The sequence below is a fragment of the Somniosus microcephalus genome, chromosome 10, assembly GCF_052327205.1.
Source record: "Somniosus microcephalus isolate GS21.2 chromosome 10, FLI_Smic_1.0, whole genome shotgun sequence".
In the NCBI taxonomy this organism is placed as follows: Eukaryota; Metazoa; Chordata; class Chondrichthyes; order Squaliformes; family Somniosidae; genus Somniosus; species Somniosus microcephalus.
The window spans coordinates 64760980-64783786 of NC_140996.1; the positions used below are offsets into that span (position 1 = coordinate 64760980).

Sequence of the window (22807 nt, forward strand, 5' to 3'; positions counted from 1 at the left end):
TTCAGGGACACTGCCCCTGATGACCACGTGTGCAGGAAATGCATCCATCTGCAGCTACTAGCAGACCGCATTGAGGCGCTGGAGCTGCGGGTGGATGGGTTGTTGAGCATTCACGATGCTGAGAGGGTTGTGGATAGCATGTTTAGTGAGTTGGTCACACCGCAGGGAAGGGTTGCACAGGAAGAAAGGAAATGGGTGACCACCAGGCGGAGCAATAGAAGCAGGCAGGTAGTGCAGGAGACCCCTGTGACCATTCCCCTCTCAAACAGGTATACCGATTTGGATACTGTTGAGGGGGATGACTCACCAGGGGAAGGCAGCAGCAGCCAACTTCCTGGCACTGGGGGTGCTCCTGCTGCCCAGGAAGGGAGGAAAAAGAGTGGGAGAGCAATAGTGGTAGGGGATTCTATAGTAAGGGGAACAGATAGGCATTTCTGTGGCCGTAGACGTGAATCCAGGATGGTTTGTTGCCTCCCTGGTGCCAGGGTCAAGGATGTCACTGAGCGGCTGCAGGGCATTCTGGAGGGGGAGGGTGAACAGGCAGAGGTCGTGGTCCACATTGGTACCAACGACATAGGTAAAAAGAGGGATGAGGTCCTGCAGCAAGAATTTAGGGAGCTAGGTGGAAGATTAAAGAGCAGGACCTCAAAGGTTGTAATCTCTGGATTACTCCCGGTGCCACGTGCTAGTGAGTATAGGAATAGGAAGATAGAACAGATGAATGCGTGGCTAAAGGGATGGTGCAGGGGGGAGGGCTTTAGTTTCCTGGATCACTGGGCCTGCTTCTGGGGAAGGTGGGACTTGTACAAGTCGGACTGTCTACACCTGAACCAGAGGGGGACCAATATCCTTGCGGGGAGGTTTGCTAGCACTGCGGGGGGGGGTTTAAACTAACTTGGCAGGGGGGTGGGATACAGAGTGGAGCTATAGTAGGGGGTGATTTACAGCCAAATACAGAGGAAAAAACAAGTCAGCTGGGAAGGCAGAGAAAATATGTGAGGGCAAAAGGGAATATGGCAAGGCTGGAAGGCATTTATTTTAATGCAAGGAGTCTTGCAAATAAGGTGGATGAACTGAAGTTGTTGTTGAACACATGGGAGTACGATATTGTTGCTATCACGGAGACATGGTTGAGGGAGGGTCAGGACTGGCAGCTCAATATTCCGGGGTATAGAATCTTCAGGAGAGACAGAGGGGGGTGTAAAAGGGGAGGGGGTGTTGCAATATTAATTAAGGAGTCGATTACTGCTGTAAGGAGGGATGATATATTAGCGGGTTCCTCTAATGAGGCCATATGGGTAGAAATTAAAAACAAAAAGGGGGCAAGCACCTTGCTGGGAGTGTACTATAGGCCCCCAAACAATCAGGGGGAGATAGAGGAACAGATGTGTAGGCAAATCTCAGAGAAGTGCGAAAATAATAGGGTAATAATAGTGGGGGATTTCAACTTCCCCAATATTAATTGGGATAGTCAGAGTGTGAAAGGCTTAGAGGGTGCAAAATTCTTAAAGTGCATCCAGGAGAGCCTTTTGAGCCAACATGTAGAAAGTCCTACAAGAGAGGGGGCGGTACTGGACCTAATTCTAGGGAATGTAGCCGGGCAAGTGGTGGAAGTGTCAATAGGAGAGCATTTTGGCGACAGTGACCATAATTCGGTGAGATTTAAGGTGGTCATGGAAAAAGACAATGACGGTCCGGAAATAAGGGTTCTAAATTGGGGGATGGCCGATTTTAATATGATAAGGCAGGATCTGGCCAAAGTGGACTGGGAGCAGCTACTTATAGGAAAATCCACATCAAAGCAGTGGGAGGCTTTCAGAAGGGAAATAGAGAGTACAACGCCAACATGTTCCTGTAAAGGTCAAGGGTGGGACCAACAAGCAAAGGGAACCTTGGATGACAAGGGATATACAAGAATGCATTAGGAAAAAAAGGGGGGCTTTTGGCAGTTACAAAAGACTAAAGACGGAGGAAGCCCTAGAGGAGTATAAAAAGTGCAGGGGCATACTTAAAAAAGAAATTAGGAGGGCGAGGAGGGGTCATGAAATAACACTGGCGAGCAAAATAAAGGAAAATCCTAAGATGTTTTATAAGTATATTAAGGGCAAGAGGATAGCCAGGGAAAGGGTAGAGCCCATTAGGGACCAAAGTGGCAATCTGTGTGTAGAGCCAGATGATGTAGGCGGGGTTTTAAATGAATTTTTTGCATCTGTGTTCACTATGGAGAAAGATGATGCAGACATAGAAATCGGGCAAGGGGACTGTGACATACTTGAACATATTAGCATCGGGAGGGAGGAGGTACTAGCGGTTTTAGCAGGCCAAAAAGTGGATAAATCCCCAGGCCCGGACGAGATGTATCCCAGGCTGTTGTGTGAGGCAAGGGAGGAGATTGCAGGGGCTCTGACACAAATTTTCAGAACCTCTCTGGCCACAGGGGATGTACCAGAGGACTGGAGAACAGCTAACGTAGTACCATTATTCAAGAAGGGTAGCAGGGATAAACCAGGGAATTACAGGCCAGTGAGCCTAACATCTGTGGTAGGGAAATTATTGGAAAAAATCCTGAGGGACAAAATTAGTCTCCACTTGGAGAGGCAAGGATTAATCGGGGATAGTCAGCATGGCTTTGTCAAGGGTAAATCATGTCTGACAAATCTGATTGAATTTTTCGAGGGGGTGACTAGGTGTGTGGATGAGGGAAATGCTGTGGATGTGGTTTACATGGACTTCAGTAAAGCTTTTGACAAAGTCCCGCATAGGAGACTGGTCAAGAAGGTAAGAGCCCATGGGATCCAGGGTGCCTTGGCGCGTTGGATCCTAAACTGGCTGAGTGGCAGGAGGCAGAGGGTGATGGTCGAAGGTTGCTTTTGTGACTGGAAGCCTGTGTCCAGTGGGGTACCTCAGGGATCGGTGCTGGGTCCCTTGCTGTTTGTGATCTACATAAATGATTTGGATGAGAATGTAAAAGGTATGATCAGTAAGTTCGCAGGTGACACGAAAATTGGTGGGGTGGTAAATTGTGAGGAGGAAAGCCTCAGGCTACAGGAAGATATAAATGAGTTGGTCAGATGGGCGGAAAAGTGGCAAATGGAATTTAACCCTGAAAAGTGCGAGGTGATGCATTTTGGACGGACAAATAAGGCAAGGGAGTACACAATGAGTGGTAGGACCCTAGGAAGTACAGAGGGTCAGAGGGACCTTGGTGTGCATGTACATAGATCCCTGAAGGCAGCGGAACAGGTAGATAAGGTGGTTAAAAAGGCATATGGGATACTTGCCTTCATTAGCCGAGGCATAGAATATAAGAGCAGGGAGGTTATGATGGAGCTGTACAAAACGCTGGTGAGGCCACAGCTGGAGTACTGTGTGCAGTTCTGGTCACCTCACTATAGGAAGGATGTGATTGCTTTAGAGAGGGTGCAGAGAAGATTCACCAGGATGTTACCTGGGATGGAGCGCCTCAGCTATGAAGAAAGACTAAACAGGCTGGGGTTGTTTTCATTGGAGCAAAGGCGGCTGAGGGGGGACCTGATTGAGGTGTACAAAATGATGAGGGGCATAGATAGGGTAGATAAAGAGGAACTTTTCCCCTTAGTAGGGGGGTCAATAACAAGGGGGCATAGATTCAAGGTAAGGGGCAGGAGATTTAGAGGGGATTTGAGGACGAACTTTTTCACCCAGAGGGTGGTTGGAATCTGGAACTCTCTGCCTGAAAGGGTGGTAGAGGCAGGAACCCTCACAACATTCAAGAAGCATTTGGATGAGCACTTGAAATGCCATTGCATACAAGGCTATGGACCAAATGCTGGAAAATGGGATTAGACTGGACAGGGATTGATGGACGGCGCAGAGACGATGGGCCGAAGGGCCTCTTTCTGTGCTGTAAAACTCTATGACTATGACTCCTTGGACCCATTCCAGTTCGCATACAGGATGAACAGGTCTGTGGACGACGCCATCTCCCTATCACTACACACTGCCCTGGAACACCTAGACAGGAGGGACACTTACGTCAGACTGTTGTTCATTGACTACAGCTCTGCATTTAATACTATTGTTCCCTCCAAGCTGGTCCTGAAACTGAGGGACCGAGGCCTGGGCACCCCCATCTGCAATTGGATTCTGGATTTCCTGACTGGCAGGCCTCAAGTGGTGAAAATAGGGAACAACACCTCATCCACTCTGGTCCTCAACACCGGAGCGCCACAAGGCTGCTGCCTCAGTCCTTGGCTGTACTCTCTGTTTACACATTACTGTACTGCCATATACAGCAACAACCGGATCATCAAGTTTGCCGACAGCACCACAGTAATTGCCCTGATAAGCAACGACGACGAGACGGTCCAGCTGATGAGATGGTGCAATGACAACAACCTTGCCCTGAACGTTGGCAAGACTAAGGAGCTCATCGTGGACTTCAGAAGCCACCGAGGGAACCACCGCCCCATCAGCATAGACGGGACACCAGTGGAAGTCGTCAGTTGCTTCCGATTCCTGGAACTGCAGATCTCCGATGACCTGGCCTGGAACCACAATACTGAGGCCATGCTGAAGAAGGCACGCCAGCGCCTCTACCCTCTACGGTGCCTGAGGAAATGCGGCATAAGTACACAGTGGCTTGTGAACTTTTACCGCGGCACCATAGAGTGCGTCCTGACGGGTGGTGTCAATGTGTAGTATGGTAACACCACTGCACAGGACAGGAAAGCCATCCAGAGGGATGTGAGGACGGCAGAAAAGATCATCGGGTGTGCACTTCCGTCCATCGAGGAGATCTTCCAGACCAGGTGTCGGAACAAGGCCCGCTCCATCATCCAGGACCCCAATCACCCTGGACACGAACTGTTCTCCCTCCTGCGGTCCGGCCGTCGGTACCGCAGCATCCGAACCAGGACCAGCAGGTTCAAGAACAGTTTCTACCCACAGGCAGTGCGCCTACTGAACTGCTAACCGCACTGCCCCACATATCATAGTCACATTCTCCCCCCCACCCTGGAATTGTACATTACATGAACCGTGAGCGCACAAGAACATTCTTGATCACTGGACTGTGTGCACATAGGACTCTTGTACCTTAACCTTAACTTATAACTTATATACCTTATAACTCATTTGTACATTGCACACTGCATTTTAACATATACTTATTTATATATATAGATATTATACTTATACTACCACATACTTATCATATTACATTACTATTACTTCCAGTGGTAATAGAGGCTTTTTGCACTGGTCATCATATCCTGCAACTTGGACTGTCATTGCTATACTTATTTGCTTATTGTTTCTATATTTATACTTGTTTTTACTTTTGCTTTTTATATTTATATTGTGGGAGTGAGTGGGGAGTAAGCATTCCATTGTACTAGTTACATATGGCAATAAAATAATCTTGAATCTTGAATCTCAGCTCTTCGCACCTCTGACCAGACTTACTGGCAGGCTGCTTGGAGACAAGGGCTATCCACTGAAGACGTGGCTGATGACACCCTTGAGGAGGTCAAGCAATGAGGCCGAGGAGCACGATAATCATAGCCAGATGGCAACAAGATGTACAATAGAGCAAGCAATCAGGATGCTGAAGATGCGCTTCAGATGCCTAGACAGATCTGGAGGAGCCCTTCAGTACGCACCAGCCAGGGTCTCCAGAATGATCGTCGTATGCTGCGCACTGCGAGGATTGGAGCTGCAGGAGGAGCAAGGCACAGAGCGCAGAGCCTCCTTTGAGGAGGATGAGGAGTAGGTGGAACACGAGGAGGAGAAGTAACAGGAGGAACCTGAGGTGCAGGGGCACCAGAAGCGGAGCACATTGCTGCATGGGAGGCCCAAGATGGACTCATAATGGCACGATTTAGTTAAGTTGCACCAGGGCACCCAAATGCTGAACCAAATTCCCCCAAAACCACAAAGCAGTCCGAAAATGACCAAACCATTCATGCAGCCATTGCTCGAAGTTAAGTAATATCTTACCATTCACTCCAACTGACAAGGCCATTTCCCAGGTAGAAGGCAAAAATGGACAAGACAGGAAAGTGGTGCAAATAAATGAATTTATGTGGATCATAAATACAACTGAAACTTAGCCCTCTAACATTTGAAATACACCCACGTGCATACCCTTGTGCATCTAGAATTGTGGCATTTTTCTTTTCCAAATACTTCTGCAACATGCACCCCCTGCGGCTTCAGCAGAGGTAGAGGCAGGCTGCTCACTTCCCTGCTCTGGCTGCTTTGAGACATTTGGCGGACGTCCTCTGGGTTTTGGAGCCTGTGAGAGCCCTGCCAAAGTCTGCTCCTCCTGCACCGGTGCTGGGGCAGATTTGGCCATCGGGATCCAAGGAAGCATGTGGGGCTCTGACTGAGAGGGAGGCAATGGGAGAGAAGTCGGAGCGCTTTGAGCACAGCCGCCACTTCCATGTCGACTCTCACCATCATCCCTCTCATGGGCCACCCATACTTCCCTGCTAGCAAGGAGCTGGAGAGCACCTTGTTGCACATCAGTGGGGCAATGAACGGCCAAGTCTAGGTTCGTATCCCTCCTAGATATGACTGCAGTAAGAGTCTGCAAGCTGATGTTAACAGCAAGCATGTTCTCGTTTGACTGGCACATTTGATGCTCCGTGCAGGTGGCCACCTTTTGCATGGAACAGCACATTGTCGCCATTGCCTGCGACATGGTGCTGCTCATGTTGGAGATGGACTCCTCCATTCACCTTACAATTGAGCACATTGCGGCTAGAAAAGCTGCCAGAGCCTCCCACATGCTCCTCCAAGATCACCCTCTTTGTCAACAGCCCCCGTGGTTCAGTATCTGCATCCAGCTGAGAAGAGCTTGGAGCATCCTGCGCCTTCTGACGAGGTCTCTCCACTGCTGTCCTTGTCTCCACCATCTGCTCTTGCTCACTTGTGATCTGTGAGACACCAGGTGACAACACTACTCTCTCTCTCCTCTCTCTCACAGGACCTACCGACGTGTGCGTATCTGCGCTGGTGCTGGATGCGCATGGGTCGTGTGACGGTGCACCCTCAGAGACTGCAGCTTCTTCTGATGAGTCACCCTCCTCTGACTGGACAGTGGAGGGTGCACTTGATGGACCTGTGGGAGAGTAAAGACATGAATTAGAACTGTTATGATAAGAATGTGTTATGTTAACATTATGGACATGATCATATTTCACTGGCTGCTGACGTCAAGTCACCATGTGGCTGTATGATATTTAATTCTGTCACCAGGTTGCTGGGAGGTCCCCTTTCTCCATCTACCACTGCCAGCAGCTCCACAAGTCCACTTATTTCCAGCGCCTCCTCCTCTGCTGCCATCAATGGAGTGATAATTGGAGGGCTACCTCTGGTTCTCTGCCTCTCCCTGGTGTTCTATGCCCTCTTCTCCTGCAAGGAGGAAAACAAGAGACCTTTGAGTGAGAGTGATGGAATGAGTGTAAGGGATGGATGGGCTACATCTGTAGAGGGCGACAATGAGGGAGTGCCGCGATATTGCCAAATGGCCTCCTTCTGTGGCATTAATTTCTATGGGCAGAATTTTGCCGGTGCTCAGAGAGCAGGTTCGGAGGCGGGTCCGCTGTCAAAATGGCAGTGATTGACAGTGGGGCGGAAGTCCGCTCTGAACCCGCCTCCTTGTTAATTTCCCAAGTGCCGGCTCTGCCTGCGGTTTGCAGACCCAGCACTAAGCGGCAGGTCAGGGAATTGAAATACTTAAGAAGCTGCTTAAAGGTATTTAAGCAGCATTTTACCAGGTCCTAACGATTTTTCCATGTTTTTTACGAGGTTCCCGGCGCTCAGGGATCACGTCAGGTAAGTGTGTCGGGTTCTCAATGACTCTGCATTGCTTTGAATAGTTGACAGCTGCAAAAGTGGTATAAAAGCTACCATTTCACAGCTGTTCAATTTCCAGTCGTAGCGGCTGGAGCCTTCAGGATTTGGAATACACTTTTCAGCTTTATGGAGGGTTGAAGTGTTTGGAGCAAACTCTATCCAGTGTCACCTCCTTGGAGCAACCTCTCTCACAATTGACAGATCACTTCTTTCATCTCAACTTCAGCTGCCATCTATTCCATCAGCATTGGTGCCCTTGAAAAATCTCACCTTGGTCCTCAGAATCCGACCACGATCAGCCCCAACACCAACATCACCAGGCACACCAGCAGCTCCAACAACAGCACCAACCTTCTCCTAAATCACCTGATGCTGCACAGGATACAGGGCAACAGCACCTCAGGAGGCCAGGGAGGCCCTCACCATGACCAGATTTATTTCACTTGACGCTGTACACCCTGGCTACCACATAATGCGCCAGGTTGGCACCACCCCACACCAACACCATAAAGCATCCCTACAATGCCCAAGCCATTCCTTTCACACTCATCGCCATTGCGGGGGTACCGTTATGTCTCACCATACATTGCAACTCACTATGTCACTTCCAAAGGTGCACACAGATCTGTCCAAGAAGGCAAAGTGTTGAAAATAAAGATTTCAATGTTTGACAACACATTAACAGAAACTTTACATGAACACCCAACTGTCTACCCTTGTGTGTTGTTAGTTGGTATGGTTGGACAAGGATGAGGGTGAATGTAAGGGGTGGCTTGTGAGATGGGGAAGTGATAATGTAGATAGGGAGGGATGGGTGAAGTGCAAGGTAAGTTGGTGTGAGTGAAGATGTGCAGGAGTAGGGTAGGGAAGGCAGAGTGATGGGGATGTAATGAGTGGCACAGCAGGATGAGGCTGAGTGTGACTTTGCAGTAATGTTATGTGAGCTACTGAGATCATTGAAAGGTTTGCGCCACTGCAGCCAGGTCCTCCTGACAACATCCCTGCTTGTGTCCTCCTGTGCAATGTGCAACCAGGCTGCGTTGATCTCCTGGGGAGGTCTCTTCCGTCCATTGGAAGGGAAGAGAACCTCCCTGTGTGCTGTGACTCCCTCCAGAAGCACATGGAGGGAGTAATGGGAGAGTAATGCAGCCGTACACATTTGTGCAGTGCTTGTCAGTGTTTGCAGCACCTCAATGCTGTAGAACACTGACAGCATAACTGTCAAAATGAATGTGGGCATGGTCCCTTTAAGGAAACCGGCTGATGACGCGTCAGCAAATGAAGTCATCAGACCCGCTTCTATTAATTGGCTGGGAACTTCGCAGGGCGGGCTTAACAAGCCCAATCAACGGAAAATCTTGTTGGAGGCCAGGATCGAGACAGCTGCGGGGTCCCCACACGCCATGGATGTCGCCCGCCCCACACTCACGGAGGTTGGAAAAATCCAGCCCTATGATTGCATTAGGATGAGGTTGAGTGTCAGTAGTGGATAGTCAGATGGGGATGTGAGTAGGTGCATAGACAGTGAGGGATGGGTGCACCTGCAAGGTAGGTTGATGTGAGGAGTGATCTACAGGAGTAGGCTTGCGAAGGCAGAGTGATGGGGTTGGGGGTGACACGCACATCAGGATGCAGTTGAATGTGGCATTGAACTCACCTTTCCTGACCTCATGAGGTCATTAAATCTCTTCCTGCACTGTATCCAGAACCTGGTGACAACACTCCTGCTGCTCACTTCATCGACGATCTCCAGCTATGCCCTCTTTGTCTCTGCAGCTGCATCTCTGAACCTCCCTGCGGGCTCTCACTCCCTGGATCAGGATTTCCAGGGAGGCATCATTGAATTTTGGCGCAGCCTTTTGGCGCTGAGCCTGCATTTTTGTTTACAGATCTTTAAATCTTTGGAAACAAACCACTTCTTTACTCTGACACCAATCACTGTCTCCCCCACCAACCTCTCCAGCACCTCCACCAACTTTCAACTTTCATCTGTACAATGCTCCTTTAAATAGGTGAGATGAAGTTGAGACCTGCTCCACTTTAATTAGCCGGGAAAGCCGCATGATTAATTCAATTGGAGTACTTTAGTTAAAAAGAACGTCTGGGAGATCGACCCGCTACACTGCCCCCCTGCACCCAACCCCACGGAAAGGTAAAGATTCAGCCTTTACTGTTCCTCTTTGGCCAGAAACAAATTGAATGCCTGTTTAAGCTGCTGTAGGTTCAAAGCTCACCCACATCACGTTAATTATGCTAAACCCAGAAATTTGGACAGGTTCATTCCTTGTAGTCACAGATGGGTACGATTCCCACCACATCTGCTGCTTCCAGGATGGGGCACAAAAATCATCTCCTTTGCATTTTCTCCCAGTTTAGAAACACGCTGGAGGCGATTTTCCCCCAATACTTTAGACGCTAAAGAGCCTCCGAGGTGGCCAAGATGGGGTCTTGAGCTGCAACACCTGTTTAGGCTGCGTTTAGCACAAGACGCAATTCTTGGTAAAGTAATTGAAGCGTGCACTAGAACCAGCCGCCCGGAGGATCATTAAGGGTCTGATTGACAATTAAATTGCCTGCCAGCGCTAATTAAAGAGGCTGTACAGCATTTTGGTGGCTAGCGCTTCGACTACCACCCTCTCCTAATATCAACCAGTTGAACAAGAGTAAACATGTCGTTGCTGAGGATTTTGAGCACTACTTAAAGGCATGCTCAGCTTTCACTGTTCACTTGCTGCTGAAGGTTTGTAGAGGATTTTGAGACACATTGGGAGACTTTCTGGGACAGTTTGTCGAGACTTCACCAACAATCTTACAACATTTATTCCGGAAATGCTCTGAGGACTTCACCTAAAGAGAGCAAGTGCTGTGCTACTCTATCTTATTGGACACCATATAGGATTCACCAGGAATAAAGGATAATGGGCATCTTGCTAGGGATCCCTGGAGGAGGACAGGAGGCCAGACAAAGCAGCACCAGCTGCTTCAGGAGAGAGGGACAGGAGGGCGAAGTGGACTCCTTCCCCGCTGTGGGTACAGGACATCCCTCCTCCTCTGAAATCCTCCACCAGGACCTCCAGTGCCACATCCGATAACCTGTACGTCCTCTTCCTCAGTCCCTGAGCCAACCTGAAATGTGCCGATGTGAGTGAGCCAGCGCACTCCACACCTTCAGTGGAAGTGGGTGCATGGAGGCTACATGTACTGCTCCATGAAAATTGCTTCTAATCAGCGCTTGAGTGTTAAACCTGCAGGTGTCAGCAATTAGCCCCAAAATTGCATACTAAAACCAGACTTAGCACCTGTTTTCACCCTTTCACCAAAATAACCCCCGCTGTACCTCAGGCACCAGGATGTCTGTTTCCCTAGTTTAAAAGGATGCTGTTCCTCAGGTACCAGGATACTCTCCACTTTTAAATCACAGAAAACACAATGGACCCATGATGTCTAAGTTATATAAAAGCAAAGTACTGCGGATGCTGGAAATCTGAAATAAAAACATTAAATGCTGGAAATACTCAGCAGGTCAGGCGAAAGGTCATTGACCTGAAACGTTAACTCTGTTTCTCTGTCCACAGATGCTGCCTGATCTGCTGAGTATTTCTGTTTTTATGTATAAGTTATAGCTGTTCAGTAACTTCAGAATCCTCTTCGCGGAAGAGCTGCCTGAAACACCAAGCAAGTCTGCTGCTCGCCTGGGTCAAAAAAATGAGGCACAAGGCCCAATATCAGGTGGGCTTCAATTCGAATCTGCTCTGGCGCAGGCATCGGTCCCTGCCAAGCCAGCGCGAACCAATTTCTAGGTCAGTGCCTCAGAATTTTCAACACATGTTGACTAGTGTGGTGGAGTCCACAATCTGAATGTGTGGGCTTCTGCTGCATGGAATCAAAATTCTACAATCCACCAATGAACTCTCATACTGTTGCCATGCAGCCTCTGGACCCTATTACTTTGTAATCTTTGGAGAGTCAAGGAAATTGTAACCAGGGGGGATTCAGTAATCGACATGTTCTCCTTGAGTCCACTCATTCAACAACAAGTTACATTTATATAGCACCTGTAACATAGTAAAACGTCCCAAGACATTTTTACAGGAACATTTTCAGACAAAATTTGACACCAAGCCGCATAAAGAGATATTAGGAAAGGTGACCAAATGCTTTGTCAAAGTCGTAGGTTTTAAGCAGCGATTTAAAGGGAGAGAGGTAGAGGGAGAGAGGTTGAGGGAGGGAATTCCAGAGCTTCAGACCTAGGCAGCTGAAGAAATGACTGCCAATAGTGGAGCGAAAGAAATCAGGGATGCGCAAGAGCCCAGAATTGGAGGAATGCAGAGGCCTTGTAGGGTTGTAGGAGGTTACATAGATATGGAGGGGCGAGGCCATGGAGGGATTTAAACACAGGGATGAGAATTTTAAAATTGAGGCGTTGCCAAAACCGAGAGCCAATATAGGTCAGCAAGCACAGGGGTGATGGGTGACTGGGACTTTGTGCGAGTTGGGATATGGGAAGCAGAGTTTTGCAAGTCCTGCCACATCCAGTCGTGAATAATGGTGGACAATTAAACAACTAATGGGAAGAGGAGGCTCCATGAACATTCCCATCCTCAATGATGGAGGAGCCCAGCACGTGAGTGCAAAAGACAAGGCTGAAGCGTTCGCAAACATCTTCAGCCAGAAGTGCCGAGTAGATGATCCATCTCGGCCTCCTGCTGAGATCCCCACCATCACAGAAGCCAGTCTTCAGCCAATTCGATTCACTCCACATGATATCAACAAACGTGTGCATTGGATACAGCACAGGCTATGGGCTCCAACAATATCCCGACTGTTGTGCTGAAGACTTGTGCTCCATAACAAGCTGCACCTCTAGCCAAGCTGTTCCAGTACAGCTACACACTGGCATCTACCCGATAATGGGGAAAACTGACCAGGTATGTCCTGTCCTGTCCACAAAAAGCAGGACAAATCCAATCCGGCCAATTACCACCCCATCAATTTACTCTCAATCATCAGCAAAGTGATGGGGTCTTCAACAGTGCTATCAAGCGGCAGTTACTTACCAATAACCTGCTCACCGATGCTCAGTTAGGGTTCTGCCAGGACCACTTGGCTCCAGACCTCATTACAGCTTTAGTCCAAGCATGGGCAAAAGAGCTGAATTCCAGAGGTGAGGTGAGAGTGAATGCCCTTGACATCAATGCAGCATTTGACCAAGTGTGGCATCAAGGAGCCCTAGTAAAACTGAAGTCGATGGGAATCATGGGGAAAATGCTCCACTGGCTGGAGTCATACCTAGCACAAAGAAAGATGGTAGTGGTTGTTGGAGGTCAATCATCTCAGCCCCAGGACATCGCTGCAGGAGTACCTCAGGGCAGTGTCCTCGGCCCAACCATTTTCAGCTCTTTCATCAATGATCGATCCTCCATCATAGGTCAGAAATAGGAATGTTCGCTGATGATTGCAGTGTTCAGTTCCATTCACAACTTTTCAGCTAACGATGCAGTCCATGCCCGCATGCAGCAAGACCTGGACAACATTCAGGCTTGGGCTGATAAGTGGCCAGTAACATTCACGCCACACAAATGCCAGGAAATGACTATCTCCAATAGAGAGAGTCTAACCACCGCCCCATGACATTCAACAGGATTACTGTCGCAGAATCTCCCACCATCAACATTCTGGGGGGTCACAATTGACCAGAAACTTAACTGGACCAGCCACATAAATACTGTGGCAACAAGAGCAGGTCAGAGGCTGGGTATTCTGCGGCGAGTGTCTCATAGAATCATAGAATGGTTACAGCACAGAAGATGGCCATTCGGCCCGTCGTGACATCTCTCTACAAGAGCACTTCAGCTAGTCTCACTCCCCGCCCTTTCCTCGTAGCCCTGCAATTTTTTTTCCTTCAGTTACTTATCCAATTCCCTTTTGAAAGCCACGATTGAATCTGCCTCCACCACCCTTTCAGACATTGCATTCCAGATCATAACCACTCACTGCGAAAAAAAGTTTTTCCTCATGTCGTCTTTGGTTCTTCTGCCAATCACCTTAAATCTGTGTCCTCTGGTTTTTGACCCTCCGCCAATGGAACAGTTTCTCTTTATCTACTCTGTCTAGACCCATCATGATTATGAACACCTCTGTCAAATCTCTTCTCAACCTTCACTGCTCTAAGGAGAACAACCCCAGCTTCTCCAGTCTATCCACGTAACTGAAATCCTTCATCCCTGGAACCATTCTTGTAAATCTTTTCTGCACCCTCTCCAAGGCCTTCACATCCTTCCTAAAGTGCGATGCCCAGAATTGGTATCAATACTCCAGTTGAGGCCGAACCAGTGTTTTATAAAGATTCATCATAACTTCCTAACTTTTTGTACTCTATGGCCTAGAAATTGAGTTTGCGCTGCGCCAGGGCTTTAGCGCCGGAAGTTAGCGCCGGCGCTAAAGCCCTTTGCGCGCGCCAAAAATTCAGTAGCGCCGCGCCCAAACGGCTGCCGGCGCTACTGAAGGGTTTTAGCGCCTGAAAACTGGCGCAACGCGCCGCATTGCGGCGCTATTCCGGCGCTGCGGCGCCCGCTGCGGTGCGGCAGGCTCGGGAAGTGCAGGCCTCCTCCTTCCGTTAAGGAGGAGCTGCCTGCACCTGGCCGCGGCCCACGCAAATCTCATCAAAAATGAGCCCGGCACCTCGGACAAGTGCCGGGCTTGCATCTGTTCCGGTGGGGGGGGGGAGAAGTCCGGGGAGGGAGCTGCGGGCAGGCGGCCGGCGGGAAAGCGGCCGGCCGCCGCGCCTCCTTAAAGCGCCGGCGCAGACTCCGGCAACACTCGTTTGCCGGAGTCTTAGTTGCGGCTGCCACTGGCGAGGCGGCCGCAACTGAATTTCGGCTTGGGGCCGGGTTACCACGGCAACCGGGACGCTGCGCACACCGATGACGTCATCGGTGCCGGCGCAGCGCTACCGGTCTACCGCCGCGGAAGGGCGCCAGGCAATTTAGGAACCGGTGCCAATTGCAGCGCTAGGCCCTCTAGCGCCGCAAAATCGGTGCTAAGGGCACTGAATTTCTAGGCCTATGTCTTCTATTTATAAAGCCCAGGATCCCACATGCTTTTTTAATCGCTTTCTCAACCTGCCCTGCCACCTTCAACGATTTGTGCACATATATCCCCAGGTCTCTCATAGAAATATAGAAACATAGAAGATAGGAGCAGGAGTAGGCCATTCGGCCCCTCGAGCCTGCTCCGCCATTCAATGCGATCATGGCTGATCATCCAAGTTCAGTACCCGGTACCTGCTTTCTCCCCATACCCCTTGATCCCTTTAGCCTTAAGAAATATATCCAACTCCTTCTTGAATATATTTAATGAATTGGCCTCTACTGCCTTCTGTGGTAGAGAATTCCACAGGTTCACCACTCTCTGGGTGAAGAAATTCCTCCTCATTTCTGTCCTAAAAGGCCTACCCCTTATCCCTAGACTGTGACCCCTGGTTCTGGATTCCCCGACCATCGGGAACATCCTCCCTGCATCTAGTCTGTCCAGTCCTGCCAGAATTTTATAAGTATCAATGAGATCCCCTCTCATTCTTCTAAACTCCAACGAGTACAAGCCCAATCGACCCAATCTCTCCTCATACGTCATTCCTGCCATCCCAGGTATCAGCCTGGTGAATCTTCGCTGAACTCCTTCCATGGCAAGAATATCCTTCCTCAGATAAGGCGGCCAAAACTGCACACAATACTCAAGATGTGGTCTCACCAAGGCCCTGTACAACTGTAGCAAGACATCCTTGTTCCTGTACTCAAACCCTCTTGCTATGAAGGCCAACATACCATTTGCCTTCTTAACCGCCTGCTGCACCTGCATGCTTACCTTCAGCGACTGGTGCACAAGGACACCCAGGTCTCGTTGCACTTCCCCTTCTCCCAATCTATTGCCATTCAGATAATAATCTGCCTTCCTGTTTTTGACACCAAAGTGGATAACCTCACATTTATCCACGTTATATTGCATCTGCCATGCTTCTGCCCAATCACCAAACCTGTCCAAATCATCCTGTAGTTTTTTGGCATCCTCCTCACAGCACACACGTCCACCCAGCTTTGTGTCATCTGCAAATTTGGAGATATTACATCTAGTTCCCTTGTCTAGATCATTAATATATATTGTGAATAGCTGGGGTCCAAGGACCGATCCCTGCGGTACCCCACTAGTCACTGCCTGCCACTCGGAAAAAGACCTGTTTATTTCAACTCTTTGCTTTCTATCTGCCAACCAGTTCTCTAGCCAAGTCAGTACCTTGCCCCCAATCCCATGTGCCTTAACTTTACACGCTAATCTCTTATGTGGGACCTTATCGAAAGTCTTCTGAAAGTCCAAATACACCACATCCACTGGTTCTCCCTTATCTATTTTACTAGTTACAGCCTCAAAAAATTCCTGTAGATTAGTCAAGCACGATTTACCTTTTGTAAATCCATGTTGACTTTGTCCAATCCTGTCACTGTTTTCCAAGTGATCTGCTATTACATCTTTTATAATGGACTCTAGCATTTTCCCAACTACCAATGTCAGGCTTACCGGTCTGTAGTTCCCTGTTTTCTCTCTTACCACCTTTTTTGAATAGTGGGGTAACATTAGCTACCCTCCAATCCATGGGTACTGTTCCAGATTCCATCGAATGTTGGAAGATGATCAGCAATGCATCTACTATTTTTAGGGCCACTTCCTTAAGTACCCTAGGATGTAGATTATCAGGCCCTGGGGATTTATCGGCCTTCAATCCCATCAATTTCCCTAACACCATTTCCCTACAAATACTGATTTCTTTCAGTTCCTCCCTTTCATCAGACCCTATGTTCCCCGACATTTCTGGGAGGTTATTTGTGCCCTCCTTTGTGAAGACAAAACCAAAATATGTATTTAATTGGTCTGCCATTTCTTTGTTCCCCATTATAAATTCCCCTGATTCTGACTGCAAGGGACCTAAGCTTGACTTCACCAATCTTTTTCTCTTCACATATCTATAAAAGCTTTTACAGTCAGTTTTTATGTTCCCTACAAGCTTACTCTCATATTCTATTTTCCCTTTCTTAATTCATCCCTTTGTCCTCCTTTGTTGAATCCTAAACTGCTCCCAATCCTCTGGATTACTGCTTCTTCTGGCCAATTTATATGTCCACTCCTTGGATCTTATGCTATCCCTAATTTCCCTCGTTAGCCACGGTTGAGTCACCTTTTTTGTTTTATTTTTATGCCAAACTGGGATGAACAAATTCTGTAGTTCATCCATGTGGTCTTTGAATGTTTGCCATTGCCTATCCACCGTTAACCCTTTGAGTGACATTCCCCAATCAATCCTACCTAATTCGCGCCTCAGACCATTGTAGTTTCCTTTATTTAAATTCAGGACCCTAGTCTCTGAGTCAACTACTTCATGCTCCATCTTAATGAAGAATTTGATCATATTATGATCGCTCCGACCCAACGGGTCTCGTACAACAAGATTGCTAATTAATCCTTTCTCATTACATAATTATCAGTCTAAGATGGCCTGATCTCTGGTTGGTTCCTCGACAGATTGGTCCAGGAAACCATCCCGTAAACACTCCAGGAATTCCTCCTCCACAGTATTGTTACTAATTTGGTTAGCCCAATCTATATGTAGATTAAAGTCACCCATGATGACCGCTATGCCCTTTTTGCACGCTTCTCTAATTTCCCTTTTAATGCCATCCCCAACCTCCGCATTACTGTTTGGAGGTCTATATACCACTCCCACTAACGTTTTCTGCCCCTTGGTATATCTCAGTTCTACCCATACAGATTCCACATCATCAGAGCTAATATCCTTCCTTACAATTGTGTTAATCCCTTCTTTAACCAGTAATGCTACCCCACCTGCCTTTCCTTTTTGCCTATCTTTCCTGAATATTGAATACCCCTGGATGTTGAGTTCCCAGCCTTCGCCACCCTGGAGCCATGTTTCCGTAATCCCAATCAAATCATATTCGTTTACCTCTATTTGCGCAGCTAATTCATCCACCTTATTACGAATGCTCTGTTCATGCAGCCCCTTTAGAATTGTACCCTTTAGTTTATATTGCCTCTCCTCATTCGTCCTACCAAAATGTATCGCTTCGCACTTTTTTTCACCCAGAGAGTGGTGAACCTGTGGAATTCTCTGCCACAGAGGGCGGTGGAGGCCAGTTCATTAAATAAATTCAAGAAGGAGTTGGATATATTTCTTAAGGCTAAAGGGATCAAGGGATATGGGGAGAAGGCAGGGACAGGGTACTGAATTTGGATGCTCAGCCATGATCTCATTGAATGGCGGAGCAGGGTCGAGGGGCCGAATGGCCTACTCCTGCTCCTATCTTCTATGTTTCTGCGTTAAATTTCATCTGCAACGTGTCCGCCCATTCCACCAGCCTGTCTATGTCCTCTTGAAGTCTATCACTATCCTCCTCACTGTTCACTATACTTCCAAGTTTTGTGTCATCTGCAAATTTTGAAATTTTGTCCTGTACACCCAAGTCCAAGTCATAAATATATATCAAGAAAAGCAACGGTCCTAGTACTACCCCCGGGGAACACCTCGTGACTGCCCAAAGCCTTTCTATCATCTACAAGGCCACAAGTCAGAAGTGTGATGGAATACTCTCCACTTGCCTGGGTAAGTGCAGCTCCAACAACACTCAACAAGCTCAACACCATCCAGGACAAAGCAGCCCACTTGATTCGCACCCCATCCACCACCTTAAACATTCACTCCCTCCATCGTGGCTGCAGTGATGCTCTGCGGCAACTCACCAAGGCTTCTTCGACAGCAGCTCCCAAACCCGCAATCTCTACCAATTAGAAGGTCAAAGGCAGCAGGCCACCATCACCTCCACGTTCCCTTTAAAGTCACACACCATCCTGACTTGCTCCTTCATCATTGCTGGGTCAAAATCCTGGAATTCCCTCCCTCACAGCACTGTGGGAGTACCTTCGCCACATGGACTGCAGCAGTTCAAGAAGGCTGCTCACCACCAACTTCTCAAGGGCAGTTAGGGATGGGCAATAAATGCTAGCCTTGTCAGTGACGCCCACATCCCATAAACAAATAAAAAAGTGTGGGAGGTGGGAGGCTGGCTAGGATCAGTGGGCACGTTGAGACAAAGTTCAGTAGCAAGAGCAGACAGGGAATGGGCATGCATGATTTAGTTCTTGCTGGATGACAACATCTCTGAACCTTTGCAGATCCCTTATCCAGTGCGTGCACAGAATTCATGCAGGGCCAGGATACCCCCACAGACGCTCAATTGTTGCAGCCTACAACTGTGCCATCTGCGTCTTCAGTGTATTTCTTTGAAGATAACCCAGATTCTTTCTTTATGGGCAGTTAATTAGAATATTAATTATTTCTATTACTAAAGAAGATGCAATATTTACATTTTTATTTTGTTTTCTTTGCTGACTGGAGAATTGTTTTAGGCCAGTTCTAGAATAAATGCAGCACGACCACCCCCCACCGATGCCAGCTGCTATCCTCCCGATCGGCACCGACCTCTACCCACGCTTCTTGATCCAAGCCACAGCTACACTCCCTACCAATCACCACTACCCTCACTCCTAATGACTGCTATCCTCTCTCCCGATCGCCCCCCTTCTCAGCCAACCCTCTCCTGATCTCTCCCTCTCCTGTTCATCCCCTGTCCCAGTCACTTCCATTCCCAGTTCCCTTTAAGGAGTTACCTGAGGATCTTTGCTGTTGTCGCAGCAGCCCGATCATCGAGTCCTCTTCTCCAGTGGCCTCTTGGGGACACCCATTAGGTGTCCCCAGTTCACTGGCTCAATAATAATTAGGCACGAGGCCCAATATTACACGTGCCTCGGGCTTATCCATTCAGGTGCAGACATTGTTCCCCTTTTTTGGGTGTGCTTGAATTTCTTGGCCACTATTTTTTTTTTAATTTCACTTCTCCCACACTAAAAGAAAAGTCAGCTATCATTTTCCATTTTAAATTAACAATGTGTTGGCTTAAAATTACACAAAAAAGATATACAGAAATTTTATAATATGAAGCATTATGAATTTCTGCTAGCTAATTTTTAAAATTTTCTTGGGATGTGGGCATTGTTGACAAGGCCGGCATTTTTTGCTCATCCTAGTTGCCCTAAAGAAGCTGGTGGTGGACCTTCTTGCAGTCCGTGTTCCCACAATGCTCTTAAGTAAGGAGTTCCAGGATTTTGACCCCAATGGCAATGAAGGATCGGCGATGCATTTTGTCCTTCTAGGTGGTGGAGGTCATGGGTTTGCGAGAGGCTGCCGAAGAAGCCTTGGCGAGTTGCTACAGTGTATCCTGTACAGTAGTTAGTGCACACTGCAGCCACAGTACACTGGTGGTGAAGGGAGTGGATGTTTAAGCTGCTGGATGGGGGTGCTTTGTTCTGGATGGTGTCAAGCTTCTTGAGTGCTGTTGCAGCTGCACTCATCCAACAACAACAACTTGCATTTATATAGCACCTTTAACATAGTAAAAAGTCCCAAGGCACTTCACAGCAGCGTTATCAAACAACATTTGACACTGTACCACATAAGGCGATATTAGGACAGATGACCAAAAGCCTGGTAAAAGAGGTAGATTTTAAGGAGTGTCTTAAAGAAGGAGAGAGAGGTATAGAGGTGGAGAGGTTTAGGAAGGGAATTGCAGAGCTTAGTCCCAGGCAGCTAAAAACATAGCTGCCAATGGTGAAACGATTAAAATTGGGGATGCGCAAGAGGCCAGAATTGGAGGAGCACAGATATCTCGGAGGATTGTAGGGCTGGAGGAGATTACAGAGATAAGGAGGGGTGATGCCATGGAGAAATTTGAAAACAAGGATGAGAATTTTAAAATTGAGGCGTCGCAAGACCAGGAGCTAATGTAGGTCAGCGAGCATAGGGGCGATGGTTGAACGGAACTTGGTGAGAGTTAGGATACGCGCAGCAGAATTTTGGATGAGCTCAGGTTTATGGAGGATGGAAGATGGGAAGCCGTCCAGGAGAGCATTAGAATAGTGAAGTCTAGAGGTAAAAAAGGCAAGGACGAGTGTTTCAGCAGCAGATGGGCTAAGGCAGGGGCAGAGTCAGGCAATGTTATGGAGGTGAAAGTAGGCAGTCTTGGTGATGGTGCGGATGTGTGGTTGGAAGCTCATCTCGGAGTCAAATACGACACCAAGGCTGCAAACAGTCTGGTTCAGCCTCAGACAGTTGCCAGGGAGAGGGATGGAGTCAGTGGCTAGGGAACAGAGTTTGTGGTGGGGACCAAAGACAATGGCTTCGGTCTTTGCAATATTTAGTTGGAGGAAATTTCTGCTCATCCAGTACTGTGGAGAGTATTCCATCACACTTCTGACTTGTGCCTTGTAGATGGTAAAGAGGCTTTATGAAGTTAGGAGATGAGTCACTCGCCACAGAATACCCAGCCATGGACCTGCTCTACTAGCCTCAGCATTTATGTGGCTCGTCCAGTTCAGTTTCTGGTCAATGGTGACACCCAAGATGTTGATGGTGAGGTACTTGGCAATGGTATTGCCATTGACTGTCAAGGGGAGGTGGCTCTGCTCTCTCTTGTTGGAGATGGTCATTGTCTGACAATTTGCTGTTAATTAAAAGGGGGAAATTTTAACTTTGGGCAATAGTGTAAAACCGGTGATATCGGATCAGCCGCCCATTATACACCTCTCCCGATTTCTACTTTGACTTCAACGGAAATTAAAATCAGGAGAGAAATGTAATGGGCGACCGATCTGATATCGCCTGTTTTGCACTATCCCCAAAAGTTAAAATTATCCCTAATGAGTCTTAAATTTCTTTAAAAGCCTCTCAGGTGGAACTTCAACAACTGTATTCTGAAAATCTAGGTAATCCCATGATTGAATTTATCTGCTGATTTAATTACTTCTTTAAAGATTTTGAGAAGATCTGTATGGCTTGACTTCTGCTCTTTAGATGGGTATCCCCATATAATACCCGCAACAATTGTGCCCACCACAGGTGTTGGACTAAGTAGTCTAGAAGTTTAAAGTTTATATCCTATTCCTTTTTTGAACACTGGGAGAACATTTGCTAGTTTCAATTTTAGAAGCTCCCTAAATACAGTTCCTGCATATATGGAGCGCCTAAAAACATTTATCAATTCCCTCACTTCACTTCCCTGAAAAAATATTGATTGTATCCCATTGGCTTAGGAGTGTCAAATTAAATTCCATGTGCATAATTTTTAAAACATTTTTTGCTTTACAATGGCTATGTATCCATTTTAGATAGAAATGAGGCAGGCCCAGTATGAACATTTGCATTTTATTAACCATACCTGAGAATGTTTTTTATAGTACATTTGTTTCTCAACTTCCAGCTGCGACTGAGTATGTTGTAATTGCTTTTTTAGTTGATCTATTTCATCTTGGATTTTATCAGATTGGTTCTTCTGCTTTTCTGTTAATAAAACAATTATATAAAATAAGCCACAAATTGTCAAAATTTTTAAATACATACGTACTTGAAACAAGTCTTTAGACCAAAATCTGAAATCTAAAAGTTCCAGATGGTCACAGAATAGAGAACATAGCATAAGAACAAAAAAAATCTGGAAGGATAAGAAAACATCTATAAAAAATAGATAAATTGAAATAATCTGGTCAGTACAATAGGACAAGGTACAATTGGGCTGGTTATAAGACACAACCATCAAATGTGGAAACTAAAAGCTATTTTCTTTACAGTCCAACAAATGTCTTTGAAATTATAATAATGTTTTCAATATATTTGAAAATATGAATGTAGGAATATGTAACAGTAGAGTGTATTAATGTAGTGTCACTTCACCCACAGATCCCAGAACTAGACCCCATTATCCTTTCAGCCAATCCCTAAGCCATGTAAACAAGGAGCAATCAGATCATAGAACAGTATCTGTAATGTATTTTCTGATGGTTTGAACCAATC

General features: G+C 47.3%; 1 protein-coding gene across 5 annotated transcripts in view; it reads right to left on the reverse strand.

Moving 5' to 3' along the window:
* Positions 1-22807, reverse strand: part of LOC147111529 (cilium assembly protein DZIP1-like) — a 580724-nt gene that overhangs the window by 438470 nt on the left and 119447 nt on the right. For all 5 annotated transcript variants that reach the window (XM_085998574.1, XM_085998576.1, XM_085998575.1 and 2 more), the window contains exon 5: positions 22176-22297. In XM_085998574.1, the coding sequence (XP_085854700.1) occupies positions 22176-22297 (122 nt within the window). The remainder of the gene's footprint in view (positions 1-22175; positions 22298-22807) is intronic.